The sequence below is a fragment of the Vitis vinifera genome, chromosome 5, assembly GCF_030704535.1.
Source record: "Vitis vinifera cultivar Pinot Noir 40024 chromosome 5, ASM3070453v1".
Lineage (NCBI taxonomy): Eukaryota > Viridiplantae > Streptophyta > Magnoliopsida > Vitales > Vitaceae > Vitis > Vitis vinifera.
In genome coordinates this window covers 1,876,177-1,893,529 of record NC_081809.1, presented here as the reverse complement: position 1 = coordinate 1,893,529, position 17,353 = coordinate 1,876,177, and the positions used below count along the sequence as shown (strand labels likewise).

The following is a 17,353-nucleotide window of genomic DNA, read 5'->3' as shown; positions in this document are numbered from 1 at the left end:
TTCAAATAAAAATTGAGTTTCGCCATCGAGTGGGAAACGCATTCGAGCGAATCGAAATGCGGGGTCCACACCTTTACTTAACTATTATATTGCTTATTATTACTTATCATTTTGTTTTGAGTTGAATATCTTTTTGTTTTTATGTTTCCATTTTTTAATAATATTTTATCTAATAATATATTTTAATAATAAATTATTATAAATATATAAATTGTAAAATTAATTGATTTTATGTTTATTATTATCTATATAATATTTATAGAAGTATAAACTGTGTTTATCATGTCATATTGATTAAAAAAATATTTTGGTCTTTCTTCGAATCTTATCTTTCAATTAATTTAATTAATTATTATACAAATATAATTATATTTTATTTTATCTTTTCTACTATAAATAATAAATATTTTAATTTTAAAATTTAATTTATTATTATTTTTTCTTTCACCTCCACATTACTTCATAATATTATTTTCATAATTTAAAACTCAGTGAATTTTATTTGCACTAGATTTTTGCAGTCTTATAAAATCCGTTATTGCTGCTACAACTTCATCTAATGGTGAGTAGAAGTTGTAGGATGATCAGAGTTGGGTGAAGCGAAGGTATGACTTGTTGGATGGAAGAGCAACAGTCTGGAAACCCTGAGGGAACAACTGTTTGGCTTCGTCGTCGGAGACACCTGGCTGAATGACCACCAGCTCACCTGGTTTCCAGTTGACGGGAGTGGCGATCCTGTGCTTGGCCGCCTTCTGCAGTGCGTCCAGCACCCTCATCACTTCATCCACGTTGCGGCCAGTGGACCCCGGGTAAAGAAAGCCCAGCTTAATCTGCATCCACCCCCAATCCTACCCAGAAATAGAATCGGATGAAACAATAATTAAGGATTGATCAATGTAATGTTTCTGATGATGAATAAGAAATGAAGAAGAAAGCTGCAGAAAAGAAACCTTCTTGTCAGGGCCAATGATGTAGAGAACTCGAGAGGGGAGATTGTTTCCGTAGGAGTCTATTGCAGGATCCACCATGTTGAGTAGCAGGATAATATCCGACTTCGGATCCGAAACTATCGGGTATGACACCTTGCTACCAGGCTGCAATTCATGCAAAACACTCCGTCAACCATCAGCACCATAAAATCGAAGAAGAAGAAGAAGAAGAAGTATAATGGTAACTCAAAAATCCACATGGGAAATGGGACTGGCCTTGAAATTTCACACATTGGTTTATCTGTTTTTCCTTCTTCTTCTAGTCCAAATAAAGTTCTTTTTCTTAAAAATATTCTTAGAGTTTCTGCAATTAAGAAAAATCTGTTAAGTGTTTCTCAATTTGCTAGAGATAATAATGTTTATTTTGAGTTTCATCCAAAGGTTTGTTTTGTTAAATACAGATCTAATCACTCTTTACTCTTGCAGGGCAATCTGCATAAAGGACTCTATCAGTTCAACCTGTCAAAGAAACTCTTTGAAAAAGCATCTGATCTTTCTTTATCAAATGGTCAAAATGAACTTACATGTTGTACTGCTTCTCTTATGCATAATGTCAATTCTGATTTTCCTGAAACAACCAATTCTAGTTTTCATGTTTTTGATCTTTGGCATAAAAGGCTTGGTCATCCGGCCTCAAACCTAAACGAAAAGCAAACCTAAAGACCTGTTACCAGAAAATCAATGGTGATGGAAAGAAAACTGACTTGGGTGGGAGAAGATTATGGCCAAGCTATCTCCGAAGAAGTCATGGAGTTTGAACTTCCCATGTGTGGTTTCCACTTCCAGGTTTGGGATAGTGTCTCCTAGACCCAGACTCGGCATTTTTTTCTTGGAAAATGTCGGAAAATACTAGGTTTTGTCGTGGATCTCTGAGATGGAGGTGGAGAAGTGCTGCTTAAAAATAGCGGGGAAGTGTTGTATGAAGGGAATGTGACGTGGCTATCCTAGCTCGTTGGCACTTGTACGCGAGTTTCAAACCTTACAGGACTATGCCCATCCTAAAAGAGAATTCATGGTCAGAGTGACACCCTTCAAACAAAATAGAAGATTGTTTCTGTTTTCATCCCTCGGCATCCAAGTATTGGTGGTCTAGTTATTCGGTTATTCCTTATAAGGGAACAAAGCTAACCCTCTTGCTGCTCTAAAATGGGAAAATGACCAATGTTTCCATTAGATTTTACTTTCTTTAAGTAGTGCCATACAACAATTTTTGTGTAGACAAAATATTTGTAATTACTTTCTTTAAGGGGGGTCAAGATTTTATTTTACATGTGAGTTTAATTTATCCTTTTTATCATTATTTTAAAAATATTTTAAAAATTGAATCACTAGATAATCAAAATCGTAAGATTATGTTTGGTTTTTGAAAAATCTGAGAAAAAAAAAAAGAGGAAAGTTGAAAGGAAAAAAAAATGTGAAAAAAATAATTTAAAATCAATGAATTATTTTTACATGCTTCTTCAAATTTATTTTATTTGATTTTCTCTCATATTTTTCATATTAAAACCAAAAATAACAAAATTATTTTCTTTAATATTTTTTTAATACTTTCTGATAACTAAACATAGCATAAAAAAAAACAAATAAGGTGCATTTAGATGATATAATATAGTCACATAATATAAATTTTTTTCATAAAAATTCTATATTCTTTTATTATTGTTGTGCACCTAAGCTATATAACTATATTTTTGACATTACAATAAAACCATATGTTTCAATTCAATTATAAATATTTGTTAAACTTTGATATGAATTTTACATCTTTTGTGAGTCTTGGTCACGTTATAACTTTATCTATCCTTAAAACATAATTATTTCCAAAGCTAACCCTACTGTTAACTAAAATAGGGAAAATAAATTATGTTATAACTAATATTTGCAATTTGTTTATTAGATTTAGGTGGTGTTTGTTTTTTTGGCTTTTTACTGAAAACCATTTAGTTTTAGAATTTAGGTTGTTTGTTTTTTTACTTTTTCATGACTTATTATAAACTTTTTACTAAATAGAAAAAGCCAAAATATGTGGCTTTTTCTAAATAGAAAAAATAACATAATGATTTTTTTTACTTTTTAATACTTAATAGAAATAAAATACTAAAAAAACAAACAACCTAATATTTAATACTATTAAGTATTAAGGTTCTATTTAGAATTAAGTAAAAAAACAAACACCGCCTTAGTTAGAAAAATTGGTTGGTCCATCTTCCCACTTTTTCTTGGACACTGATCACCATTCCAATTGTTTGACGGCCTAAAGTCCCACTCTCCAATTTTTTTGCCTTTTTCTATTTTATTTTTTCCTTCCCTTTTCTAGTTTATTTTTTCTTTCTATTTTTGAAAGATGTCCTTTAATTTTCACCAAATTTTCCAACTAAATATAATCAATAAATTACAAATATTTTGTCTACACAAAAATTTATTACATATCACTACTAAAAGAAAGTAAAATGTAGATGTTTGATGGAAACATAAGTCATTTTCTTCTTTTCATATTTCCACATTCCTCTCTTGTTTCTATTTTATTCAAATGGTCATAACTTTTTAATTTGACAATAAATTTTTCATTTATAAAATAAATTACTCATTTTAGAGGACTACCTTTTCGCCCACTTTTCCATAAAAAAAAAGTATCTAAAGAGGATGTTTTAGAGACTAATCTCATGTTTGAATGTATAGATATATCATGGAATAAGATGAGAGAAAATAAAACATATTTTATTTCATATTTTAATTAAAAAAAATTTAAAATGTTTATAAACAATAGTGTAAAATGATACTTATATAAAAAATATTTTTATTTATAAAATTTAAATATCTTAATTGTGAATATTATTAAAAATAAATAAAAATTATTTATTAAAATTTAAATTATTGAGCAATTTCTAAATATGAGAAGATAATTTTTATTCAAGTATGCCTACACAAGGCATACCTTTGCTTCACTCAACTCTGATCATCCTACAACTCGTACTCATTGTTACATGAAGTTGTAGCAACAATATTGGATTTTTTAAGATTGCAAAAATCTAGTGAAATAAAATTCTCCATGTCTTATGTAATACTATTGTTTCATAATACAACACTTATTACATAATTCGTTCCTTTATAGTCATACTTCTTATTACATAATTGATTCATTTATCACCTTCTATGTCGGATCTTTTATTTTTGTACATTTTTAATATAACTTTTATTTTAAAATATAATTTTGAAAATGTTGCCTTTGCATTATGATTACACTAAAATAAAACTAAAGAAAAAATTACATCTATCTAATCATAGTAACATTCTAAAAAGATGTAACATAAAATCCTCTTCCACGCAATAGTTGCATGGCCCTTCAAATAAACTTGATGTGATTAAAGTTAAAAAAATATACTATAATGGAAGAAAAAAAAATGATGACGTGGAAAATAAGAACTAGGATTGTCATCTTTTGCATTTTTGAAGTAAGGTGACCCAATTTCCCTTCATCCCTTTAATTTTGGTGAGAAATATATATATATATATATAAAGAATATATTAACAATACATCTAAACATTCCATTTTTAAATATTTTTTTCTTTTATAAAAATAAAATTTATTATGATATCCCATATTAGATAAATGAAATAGTTTTTCTTAATAAAGATTTATATATTATAATATAAGACAAAAAGTTACAAATATTATAAATATATAGATTTCTCTTAATTATGAAGACGCATTTTAAAGTTATGAGTATCTTTATCTTCAAAGTGAATAATATCTACAAGTCGTTTCAAATGATATTAAAGTTGATCATCAACTCCGATGTGAGGATTTATTTATAAAAATAACGTTACATTTACGTAAGGAAATAATGATTATGATATCCTACAATGGGATAAGAGAAAAAGTTTTTAACTCTATATATATGGACAAGGGAAAAAGTTTCTCCCATTATAAGTCATAAAAGTTCTTTATATCAAAAACAATAATATTGACATTATTGGAAGCAAAATGTTACATATATAAATGTGTGTTTTAATGATAAAAAAGAAAAAAGAAAAAGAAAAAAAAAAGGCAACCATGGAGCCTAGTAGGAATGGCAATTTCGCGGGTTTCCCGGGTCACCCACCCCGACCCGCCCCTATTGGGACGGGTATAGGAACATGGCAATTGGGGATGGGCCGGGTTCAGGATTTTTTTAAAAACCCGAATCAAGTTCGGGGCGAGGTCAGGTGTAGTTATAATTTGACCCGCCCCACCCCGCCCCGCCCCGAATATAAAATTACTACTTTACCCCCCACTTATAAATATTAGATTCCTCTCCTCATTTTAGGTCTTCTTCTCTCAGTTCTTGTTCCTGTCGACGCTAGGGTTTTTCCTCCCACTCAATGGAGAAATCTATCAGATAATCCATTCGAAAATCCATTTCCTCTCGATTCATCCTTGTTTATCCCATATTCACAAGAAATCAAGAATCACAACTATTATTTTCACGTATCTACAAACCGATAAGATTTTTTGTTGATTTTTTGGTTGAATGATGCCTTGATTTGGTGTTGTATTCCGTTTCTAATTCAGGAAAGAGATACGAGATTTAGGATTTTTCCATTTCCAATTTCAGATTATTGAAGGATTTTTTTTTTCTATTAGTTTTCGGGTTGCTATTTAGGGTTTTGAATCCGTTTCTTGCGAATCTTAATAGGGGCTAAGCAGATCTTATCGTCAAATGCTTCCACTCCTTTCATATTGAGAAACGGATCTTATCGTCAAATTTTTCTAGGGTTTCATATTAACAGCAGAATAACGAAGTACGTAAGTATCCCTAAATACCAAATATGTAGTTATTCATTGAAGTTCTTAGCTCGACTTCCAAGACTCTGCAAATATTGATATGTGATGATTAACTAGTTGTAGAATAATATTCCAGCTAACAAAGCTTCCTTGGGGTGTCCCTGTTGAACAAACCTGAACTGCTAGTGGTCTTCCCTACCTGCCGCTTATACACTTAACTGACTTATGTAATTAGAGTCTCCATGTTATAAGTGTTCTTTCTACAAGGCAACTGATGCTCTAGTAACAATCTTGAGCTGCAAAACAAAAATAAAGGTTGGGTTTCTTATAGTTTCCAGTCCTATTGGACAATTTGTTTCTATACTTTAAGCCTAGTATTCATCCACCTGATTCAATGTGGTAAACTGTCTAGACGATTCTTGTATGCAATTTCATTTATGAATACTGATTCCTGTTCACCCATTCTAATACAATTTGTCAATAGTTGGTGTTAGAAAAGAGATAGATATACAAAAGAAAATTTTGTATCAACAAAACAAACCACAGAAGAAAACTCCAGTTTGACACCCAGTAAGAAGCCATCCAGTCTAACTGATAAAACCCTCCATAGAGAAAGAGCAGAGTGTCCATTTAGATTTAAGTTCATAGTTTTCTCTGGACCATATGAACTTTCAGCTGTTTTTCATAAACATATATGCATGCCAATCTGGATTACAAAAACATATAAGAAACTAAAAAAAAACATGATGTTGCTTAAGTTACAAAATTGGCACCAAACATCTTTGATTGAATATGAAGTGAATAGCTCAAATTTCTATCAGAAGCAAATTAATGTACTCTTTTGTAGCATTCAACCTTGATAGTTCCTCACTTGCATATTAAGCAATTAGATGGTACTTTTTTCAATCTGTTTGATACCTACTCCTCCAAGGATTCCAAATACAGTCTAAGTTCACATTTGCCACAGCAAGTCAAGAATAAAATCAACTAACTATATGAGCTAGACAAGCATAGAAATGACTATGACCTTTTCTTTTTCACAGAAGAGATTAATTTTCATTTTTTTTGCTTATTTTTTGCTGTCATGGGCCTTGCCCAGAAAATCTTAGATCTTTTCTTCCAGGAACAACAAGACCAGTTTACCTTGTACGAATTTGGTTGAATTTGAAAGATCGCAGAAAATGAATTAGTATCGGTCTTCAATTTCCTGACAAAAAAAATGCTTCTTAACAAACTCAAATTTTAATTGCTAAATCTAGCATTCTCACTACAGAATTGATAAACTATAGAGTTGTTGACCCTCCAACCACCAGTTCTAAAAAGCCAAAAAGAATGGGTCAAAATCAGCGTGCTTACAAAGAAAGAAACTGGTCCTTCCACATACTGTCATGACTGATCTATATGAGCATTATTATAGCAATGAACTCCCAGAGAGCCCTTAAATTGAGTCTCTCTTCAGAATATTAGTTTGAGGAGGTAGATACCAATTTTTTGTTTTTAAAAAGCATTTTCTTTCTCGAATTTAATATTTCAAATGACCAAGTGTTAGATGTGAGTCACCTAACCTTTGTTTATCTCATTATTTTGCTTTTGTCAATTGTAGTTTGGCTACCATCTTGTCTTCAACAGTAGTGTAGCTGTTTGTGGACCATATTTAGGCCCTTTAAGCTCTGTTCTCAGAGCATTTCTTCGACAGAAAGATCTCATACCATGCCACATCTCTGTCCTAGTCACCCCACCCATTCAAGTGGTGCCACATCAGACAGCAAATTCATAGGCACTGAAATTTCTTAAATCTTTTGCTGGTAAAGTTACAATAATATATGAAAGAAGATAAAAGAAATTTGAAACATAAATATTACCTCCTTGTTGGACAACCGATCTTACTAAAAATTGAAGCTCATAGGATGTGGGCTCACATTGTATATTATGCTCTCCAATACCCTCCCACACATGCGGCCCCATACCTGCATTTGGAGAGACACATGGGGGAAATAAACATACAGTGAGATTCTATTTGAACCTCCCACATAACCAATTGGACAACCATGATATCCTGTTAGACAACCAATTTTCCTAAAATCTTAAGCTTATAGGATTTGTGCCTGTGATATATATCATGTTCTCTAATGCTACTCTTAGGATGTATGATGGCATGGTAGACGAGTAACATACAGCCTCGTATATAGCAAGACCAGAACCTATGGCTGTTCCACTCTCTCGGGCCTACACAATAATAAAAACCTGGATTTCTTATTTATACTTTTACCCAAAGATCAGAGAAAATTTCTCACAGTAGAAAGATGATTTTAATTATATCAACCAAAAAACAGAGGATCTTAGTAAAAAAGTCAAGACTCCTGCTGGGAAAACCCCTGCATACAGAAAGTAGAAGTCGATATAAAAAATTATGTGAGAAGCATATTGGAATCCAGCATTAATTATTGAAATATTTATTTTCTACTGGTTATATGAAAGTTTAATTTTGTTTGACTCTAGAAATGCATTGAGGAATTATGCATCCTTGTTGCTTCCATATTATGATAGCACAAAAACTTAGGTGGATCTAAAGGAAGAGATAATCCTGAAAATTTAGAATTTATTTGCATGGCCTCATGATAATTTGTATAATGATTCTTGGAATGTTTTGTTTTGTTTTCTGGTTATTACTTTTTAGAATATCCTTTGTTTGCTTTTGTTTGCTTTGTTTTCTGTTTTTTTTTTTATTTTCTTCTTATTTTCTTCTCACTTGCTGTGGGTTGTCCATATAAACTGCATGTGTCTTTCGGTTGCACTGCCCTCAATGCTTTTCTATTACATTTATTTTCCTATTAATGGAAACTATGTTGACATCTTGCAATTCTTGGAGGTTAACCTAAATACAATCTTGCCTTTTAAACCCTTGTTTCAAGCCCTATCTAAGCTTTAGGTTATTAATTTAGGTTTGAATGTTTTACTTATAGACTATATTTTATATTAAGAAAAATGACATCAGAAGAAAGGGAAAACTTTTCCATGCCAAGTGCAGGTTCAACTCCAATTACAGGCAGTACTTCAACTACTGATGGAATCTTGGTATCTAAAAGAAGAAAGTTGACTTCGGTTGTTTGGAATGATTTTGATAAAATCATAGAAGATGGACAAGATTATGCTATTTGTAAGCACTGTAAGGGAAAGCTTAAGGCCGATAGCAAGAATGGGACAAAACACTTACATGTACACATAGATAGGTGCATGAAACAAAGAAATGTTGATATTAGGCAACAATTATTGGCAGTAGAGAGAAAAGGTCATGGAAAAGTTCAAATTGGCGGTTTTACCTTTGATCAAGAAATCTCAAGAGAGAAGCTTGCACGTGCAATTATATTGCATGAGTACCCACTTTCAATCATTGACCATGTGGGGTTTAGAGAATTTGCTACTAGTCTCCAACCCTTGTTTAAGATGGTTTCCCGCAATACGATTAAGGGTGATATAATGAAGATTTATGAGGTTGAGAAAGATAAGATGATTAGCTACTTAGAGAAACTTCAAAGTAGAGTTGCTATCACAATTGATATGTGGACATCAAATCAAAAGAAAGGCTACATGGCTATCACTGTACATTACATTGATGAGTCTTGGTTACTACACCATCATATTGTAAGGTTAGTTATGTTATTTTTTTTTAACTTCCAAAGTGTTTTTTTATTTGATCCTTTAATGATATTGTTTGTGTTAATGATATTTTTTATTCTTACTTTAGGTTTGTTTATGTGCCTCCTCCACACACAAAAGAAGTTCTTTCAGATGTATTAATGGATTTCTTGTTAGATTGGAATATGGATAGAAAAGTTTCTACAGTCACTGTGGATAATTGCTCAAGTAATGACGGAATGATCAATATCTTGGTGGAGAAATTATGTTTGAGCGATTCACTCTTATTGAATGGAAAAATTTTCCACATGTGATGTGTGGCACATGTGTTGAACTTAATTGTTAAGGAAGGTTTGGATGTCATTGAAGTAGAAATTGAAAAAATTCGTGAGAGTGTTGCATATTGGTCAGCAACCCCATCAAGAATGGAAAAGTTTGAAGATGCAGCTCACCAATTGTGTATTCCATGCAATAAGAAGTTAAGTCTTGATTGTAAGACACGATGAAATTCCACATACTTGATGTTATCAATTGCTATAACATATAAAGATGTGTTCCCACGTTTGAAGCAACGTGAAAAATACTACATGGTTGTGCCATCAGAGGAAGAATGGAATATGGCAAAGGAAATATGTGGAAGATTGAAATTGTTTTACAACATAACAGAGTTGTTCTCAGGACGAAATTATCCCACTGCAAATACTTTTTTCATCAAAGTGTGCGAAATCAAAGAGGCATTGTATGATTGGTTGATATGCTCAAATGATGTTGTGAAAACGATGGCATCAAGTATGTTGCAAAAGTTTGACAAGTATTGGAGTGGGTGTCATATTGTGATGGCAATAGCAGCTATATTTGACCCAAGATACAAGATAAAGATTTTAGAGTTTTACTTTCCACTAATGTATGGGTCTGAAGCTTCAAATGAGATAGAAAAAATCCGTGGAATGTGTTATGAGTTGCTTTTTGAGTATCAATGAAAGTCTAATTTGGGGCAAAAAACTTCATCCTATGGTACTTCATCAGGTTCAACTCTTTTGGAGTTAAACTATGATGAACAAGATCATCTTTCAAAGTTTGACTTATTTGTTCATAGTACCATTGGAGAAAGTCATACGAAGTCAGAGTTAGATTATTACTTAGAAGAGTCTATTCTGCCAAGGAATTCAAATTTTGATGTTTTAAGTTGGTGGAAGACAAATGGTATAAAGTATCCGACTTTGCAGATGACTGTTCGTGATATCTATGCTATTCCGGTATCTATAGTTGCATCTGAGTCAGCCTTTAGTACGGGTGGTAGGGTGGTATCAAAACATCGCACTAGGCTTCATCTAGATACTTTGGAGGCCTTAATGTGTGCTCAAAGTTGGTTATGGAAGAAAAAAGAAGGTAACCGATTTACATAATTATCAATTTTATGAATTGTTTTTTATTAAAATATTTAGTAAAGTTTTCTAATTTTTTTTTGGTGTTTTTTTTACTAGGTGATTCATCAATTCATGACTCACAGCCCCAACTCACAATGATGGATGAAAATGATGATTTACTTGTGCTTTAAATTTTTTACTTAAGATGATGTTAGAGACATTTTATCTTTTTTTTTTTGCTAACAATTTCTTTGTAATGTCTTTTTTTATTTTATTTTTTTTCAATGTTGTTAAGCTTATGGATATATTTTAATTTTGGATATTATATTTTGACATGTCTTCTATGATGTTAATTACCATGGTTGTAACTAAGAACCACATTCTTTACAATCAAGTTCAAGACTTGCAAGGTAGAGTCCTTGTAAGGAAATGTGGGTGCAGGAACATATGCTAATTGAAGCCAACAATGCGTTGAAAAGGAAGATACAAATTCTCAAATGAACCTGGTCTTTTATTTTAGATTGACATCCTGTGTTATAGGAAGTGGGTCTGGTCAGCCTAGTCCAAAGGCCATTAACAGGCCTTCTAAGTCCAGCTTGGTTAAAGGGGATTTAGGAATTTGAGTTGTATTAGTAGTAACATTGATGAAGAAAAACTTCATGCTAGATTTCTATTGCATACTTACTGTCAAAATTGAAGAAAATTTTGGCTTAGTTGATCAGAATATGGATCCTAGTTGCAGTAGTTTTCAATAAGTTTTCCCCTTGTCAGCAGCAGAAAAACTGGGATCAAAATCCAAAACCCGCCATATGGTGGATACAAATTGGTATAACAAGTCTTACTAAATCTTGAGGAAAGTTCTTTAGATGGTGGAATTGTTACTAAATGGAACCCATTTGATGGGTCTTGACATGGTTTCTTGGTGGTCATTGCAAGTCATTCTTTAGAATTGCATTCAAATTTTACAGGTTTGAGCTTCTACTCTCTCATAATATACCTCTTGTTTTTGGCTTTTTATTGTGACAGCAAATTTCCAAGTACATTGATGGGCACTATAAAAATTTCCAGAATTTTCTCAACTTCCATCTGATAATGTGCCGGTCGGTTTCAGTTGTGGTTCTGGTTGGGCAGGTAATCCTCTCTGTTTTCAGAATAAGGCTATTTTTTTTTACATCTATACTTATGCAGCCATCATACCTCTTCAAATTATGAACTTGTTGTGTTGGAAAAATCAACATATGTATACTCTTGTTTCAATTCCAATTCAATCAAAAAACAATTCCATTAGAAGGTCAAGATTTGGTGTATGCAGAATTGTTATAGATGAGACGCTAGGTTGCAGCCAGTCAGGCCAGCCCAAAGTGAATCTTTTGTTTGGAAATGATTTCAGTAGCCACAGATGGTGCCATTTCCCCCCTATTTTTCAAAAAAAGGCTGCTTTTCCTGCAGAAATTTGTGTTGTGGAATGATTTTCATTGTTCAAATGACATTCAAAGTTTTGTTTTCCAAAATTTTCTTAAAGATTTGGACAAAACTACACACAAGTCATTTTAACCAATTTTTCTTGACATGAAGAGAAGAATTCCAACATCATAATTATGGGGATTTGTTTATTTTCTTACAATTTGTTTGAAATAACATCTCTTGAGCTGATAGTTAGAGTTATCTGGGTTTTGTTGCATTCTGTAATCTCTCAGGTATATACTCAGAAACTTGTAAGAAGTGACAAGTACAAAACTGGAAAAGACAACAAGTATGTTGAGAAGAAGGTTATATTTGAAGATAACAGGGACATATTAATTGGGAGGATCCCTGTGATGGTGAAGTCAGAACTATGTTGGATGAATGGTGTCGAGAGAGGTGACTGTGAATTTGATCATGGAGGATATTTGTTGATCAAGGGTGCAGAGAAAGTGAGTATCCAGTTTTAATTTTTGTTCTGTTCGTATCTCTGTGTCTTTTTGTGGGGAGGGGAGGGTTGTTCGGCTCTGTTAATTCAGGGTTGCAATTCTACATGATAAGTCTTTATTGTGGCATGCTGAGGTAATGAAATAAATGTTATAACATTGATGCATATTTTGCTCTATGGAGGAAACTGAATTTCATATTGAGATCGTCAAATGTCACCAAAATAGTTTTAGTAATGTCCTTATCCACAGATTAAAGTAGATGGTATCCTTTTGAATTGAATAACAACATAGGGAGCCTGGTTTCTTTTAAAGCTATTTTGAGCTTCTATTGATTGTTTTTTTACTTTTAACTCAAATTGTTGACTTCAGATGTCACTACCACAATCTGAATTTACCTGTTATAATTTTTTATTATTTAAATGATAATACAGCCAGTAATCAGTCTAGTTATTTACTACATTTGGGGTGCATCACCACTGGAGAATCTATTGACTTCATAATAATTTGGCCAGTTGTACAATTTACTCAGCTTATTACCATGCAGTTAAAAGTTTTAAATTCCTGGACAATCTGGCTTTGCTTTTCCTTTCTTTTCTTTTTTTAAATACCATTTTTTGTTGTAGAATTTGTATTAGCTTTCTATTGGACTGTAGGAAGGGTTTAGCAATTACATAGTGGTGGATGTGGCTTTTTTTGGAATTGAGCTAGGATTTTTTACTTCACTAGTTAGATTCATAATGGCAGTAACCACTTTTCTAGGTAGTCCTTATATGTCTGATTTGCATAGAAATATTTTGAACTAAATTGTGGCAACTGGAAATTTTTATGGGATGTATTGGTCTATTTCTATTAGTCAACATGTTCACTTCTGGTAAAAGTGAAAGGGGAGTTGCACTTCTGCTTGTCTGCTGTAGTGAGTGATCATTTGTGTCACTGTAGCTTGTTTCAACTCATGCTATTAAATAAATGCACTATTGTGTTCTCTTTTACTATTTATTGTTTCTTTTGCTTATTTTTCCTTCTATTAGTTTGGGCTAGAACAGGGCAGTAGATTACCACTTAAATTTAAATTTATTTTATTCCCAGGGTCTAATTTAGCCTTTTCCATAACAGCATAAGCTTTTGTATTAGGTGACATGGTTGATTTCTCCTCTTCTCATCTCTGCTACTAAATTTGTTTCTCTTTTGCTACTAAATGTCTGTTGTGTAGTTCTCTGAGGACTTTACCTTCCTTCTATTTCATTATGATGGTCGAACAACTGAATGGGATGAATTTGAGTGGTCAAAGAGGGCTATTCATGTGAGCGTTCGGAGACAAACAAAATGGTAAGGAGCTTCTGCAAATGATTATTTTTTAACAGAAGTTTCACTTTTTCTGGTAGGTTTCAATAAGCTATGGTCTGTTTTATTCTTTTAACTTCATTCTTTGCAATTTTGTCCTAGGTGGTATGCCAAAAGATTTCTGCATCCTGACATTGTGGCGCCATATGACTATATATTTATCTGGGATGAAGATCTAGGAGTTGAGCATTTTAATGCAGAAGAGTGAGTGTTGGACATAAATATCTTTTTTATGGCATTTGTGTTTCAGTCTACCCAACTTATGTCATTTTCCAATTCCAGATATATAAGACTAGCTTGGAGATTTCACAACCTGGTTTAGAACCTAATAAAGGGTTAACATGACAGATGACAAAAAGAAGAGGTGATCGAGAAGTCCACGAGTAAGAATAAACATTAGCACCAAAGTTCCCTTTCATTTGTTACTTATTATAGATTAATGGAATGACCTTTTCTCCTTGTTTTTCCCCCATTTTTCTACCAGAGAAACAGAGGAGAAACCGGGCTGGTGCCCTAACCCACATTTGCCTCCCTATGCAGCGTATGAAAAGCTTTGAGCAGTACTGTTGTTATTTTTTCTGTTCATTCCCACTCCTGCATGGTCTGACAATGGATTAGAAACAAAATTATTAGTTTTCCTTTTCCAAATGCAGGTTTGTTGAGATCATGGCTCCTGTATTTTCTAGAGATGCATGACGGTGTGTGTGGCATATGCTTCAGGTATATATATCCTCAAATTTAGAATTAGTAAGTTCTCAGTTGCACCAGTTGAACTATTACTATCAAGTTTAAGTGCCTTTCTGTGGGAATTGCAGAATGACCTGGTACATGGTTGAGGTCTTGACTTTGCTCTCAGAAGATGTGTAGAGGTACTGACCTATGTCTGCCTACTTCTAATTCTCTTATATTATTTGTTTGTTAGCATGCATGATCATATTGGAACTTCCTCGTCTTTGAAACAGCCTGCCCATGAGAAAATTGGAGTTGTAGATTCTCAATGGATCGTTCATCAAACTGTTCCCTCGCTTGGGAACCAGGTAAATCATCTTCAGAAAAATTTTCTACTACATTTTTATTTATATAAACGTTTTGTAATGAAAAGATCTATGAAATAGAATATTGGAGTAACCGTTATGTTTTTATAGGGGTAAGCGGAGAATGGGAAGGCACCATGGCAAGGGGTTAGTTACACCTTTTTCTTCACAACATACTTGGTTTCCATTTTATAGCAGAGCTAACATTATGCTTACAGACTCTTGTCTCCTGCTTTCCTTTCATGTGCTCATGTACCTTCAATTTTCTTTAGTGCCATCAAATTTTCAAATGCAAGAACCTTATACTGCATCTTACAAAAATGCTGGACATGATTTCTTTATTTTAAAATTTATTTTTTATTGGGTTTATAGTTGTTATTGTATTGCATTAATTGGTGATTCCAATAATTGTTTACGGGATATTTCTGTCTTTATTGGTTCCAGGTGAGGGAGAGGTGTAAAAAAGAGTGGACCATGTTTCGAGTTTGCATGACCAATGCCGAAAAAACATATTACAAGGAGATGGGAATTAATCCTACCAATTCCACAACTGACTAGGGGATGACCCTCACAGAAGCTGACCTGTATACAATCATAATTACCACTGTTCTTAGGGTTTATTTTATTTAATAATAGCGATCATTTTTTAGTATCCCAAAGGTTACTGATGAGAGTGCTTTGATCTTCCATGCTGCTAGAAGTGAATTGGGTACCCAGGTGGCAGGTGAAAGAGAAAAAAGGTCAATTATTCGTTTCTATCATCGTCTATTCATTTTTGTTCTCTCTTTCACACATTGATATGTAGACATTAAATGGGCATGAAAGTTCCTCCTTCATGGGCCATTATAGATGAAATATGAATCAAAGTTAATGCTAGCAATCCTAGGAATATGCAAATTCATCTCCTATGACTATCCAAATTGATATGACGTACATCTTCAAATCAACAAAAGATGAAAACCCTAGCCCAGCACAGCACAGCCCAGCCCAACCCAGCCCCGCCCCGCCCCGCCCCACCCCGCCTCGACAACACATACCCGGGTCGGGATGGGCCGGGGATGGGATTTAATTTTAACTCTATAACGGGGATGGGAATGCCTCGCCCCGCCCTGCCCCGGGTTTGGGACGGGTTGGGAAATAACTAAATATTTTAGGACGGGAATGGGATAGGGGTGACCCGTCCCAAACCCGCCCATTGCCATTCCTAGGTATGTGCATGGGTATTATGGAGGATGGCCATGGGACGAATGGGTGTGATGGATAAAGGAAAGAGCATGGAGATGAGGTGGTGATAGATAATATGCTTGTATGAGAATAGAGATAGGCACAATGGGTAATAAGTGGATATTAAAGGCACTGGTTGTGTTCTTGAGTATAGAAGGGTTGGTGAGAGAAATGGATAGTGATGTGTTGAGTATGACATTTGCAGTTGAAGGGCTCTCACTTAGAAATATGTCACACCCATCATAGAATGAGCCCATGCCCTCCATTAGAAGTTACCAAAAGAAGCCACCAGCAGCTATACCTCCACGTCTAGCCAATGAATATATCTGGTAGTACACAACCTTGGACATTTGCTGATTGTAAGAGCCTGAAAAAGGCCCATATCCACCATCATTGAAAACCCAGATTCTTGCCACAATAAGGCCATGGCTTGAAGCTTTACGGAAAGCAGCTGAGACTTTGGCATGCTGAGATGGGTCAGAAGCCAAATACATCAGCCAGTAGGCATTGAAACCATTTGCATAGTAAGGGCTACCATTCATCACAAAATGCGCTCTTCTTGTTTTGATGAATCCATCTCGCACTTCAACTCGGACCTGAAAAACCTTGTTGTCAGATCAAAAGAAGTAAATAGAGAACCCAACCCAAATTTCTCATCTCTCTCACTCAATGTCTCTTGTAGAAATACTATACATCTAGGATGAATCGGCATGAGAACTCAGACCCACGGACCACCACACCATCGAATACCAGGTTTAGCTTTAACTTAAATTTCTCCCAATCTTACAGCCTTGAGTATACACTCAGGGGAAAAAAAATAATGGAACAAGAGGATAGCAACAAGAAGAAAAACATGAAGACTTTAGCAAGCATGTTGGACCCATTTCATCATTTCATCCATGAGTCCAACAACTGGTGGGTTAAGATGGAAAATAATCATCAAAATAGGGCATAAAACATAGCAAGCTCTTCAAATATTTAATCAGTAATCACCAAATCAAAGCAACCCAACAAACAAAGTTGAAATAATAGAGAATAGGACAAGAGAAATATGAAAGATGAGGATATATGAAAAAAACCATAAATG

The 17,353-nt window shown here is 33.7% G+C and overlaps 1 protein-coding gene and 1 pseudogene across 1 annotated transcript; one reads left to right on the top strand and one right to left on the bottom strand.

The window, feature by feature from the left end:
- Positions 1-584: 584 nt before the first annotated feature.
- On the bottom strand, positions 585-1,811 carry LOC100244727 (1-Cys peroxiredoxin 03). Its single transcript, NM_001281280.1, has 4 exons — positions 1,694-1,811; positions 1,514-1,557; positions 951-1,094; positions 585-830 (listed from the first exon to the last, which is right to left on the bottom strand). The coding sequence occupies exons 1-4, from the start codon at positions 1,809-1,811 to the stop codon at positions 585-587; spliced, it is 552 nt and encodes a 183-aa protein (NP_001268209.1).
- Positions 1,812-10,169: 8,358 nt separating this feature from the next.
- Positions 10,170-15,922, top strand: LOC100249856 (uncharacterized; annotated as a pseudogene).
- Positions 15,923-17,353: the final 1,431 nt, after the last annotated feature.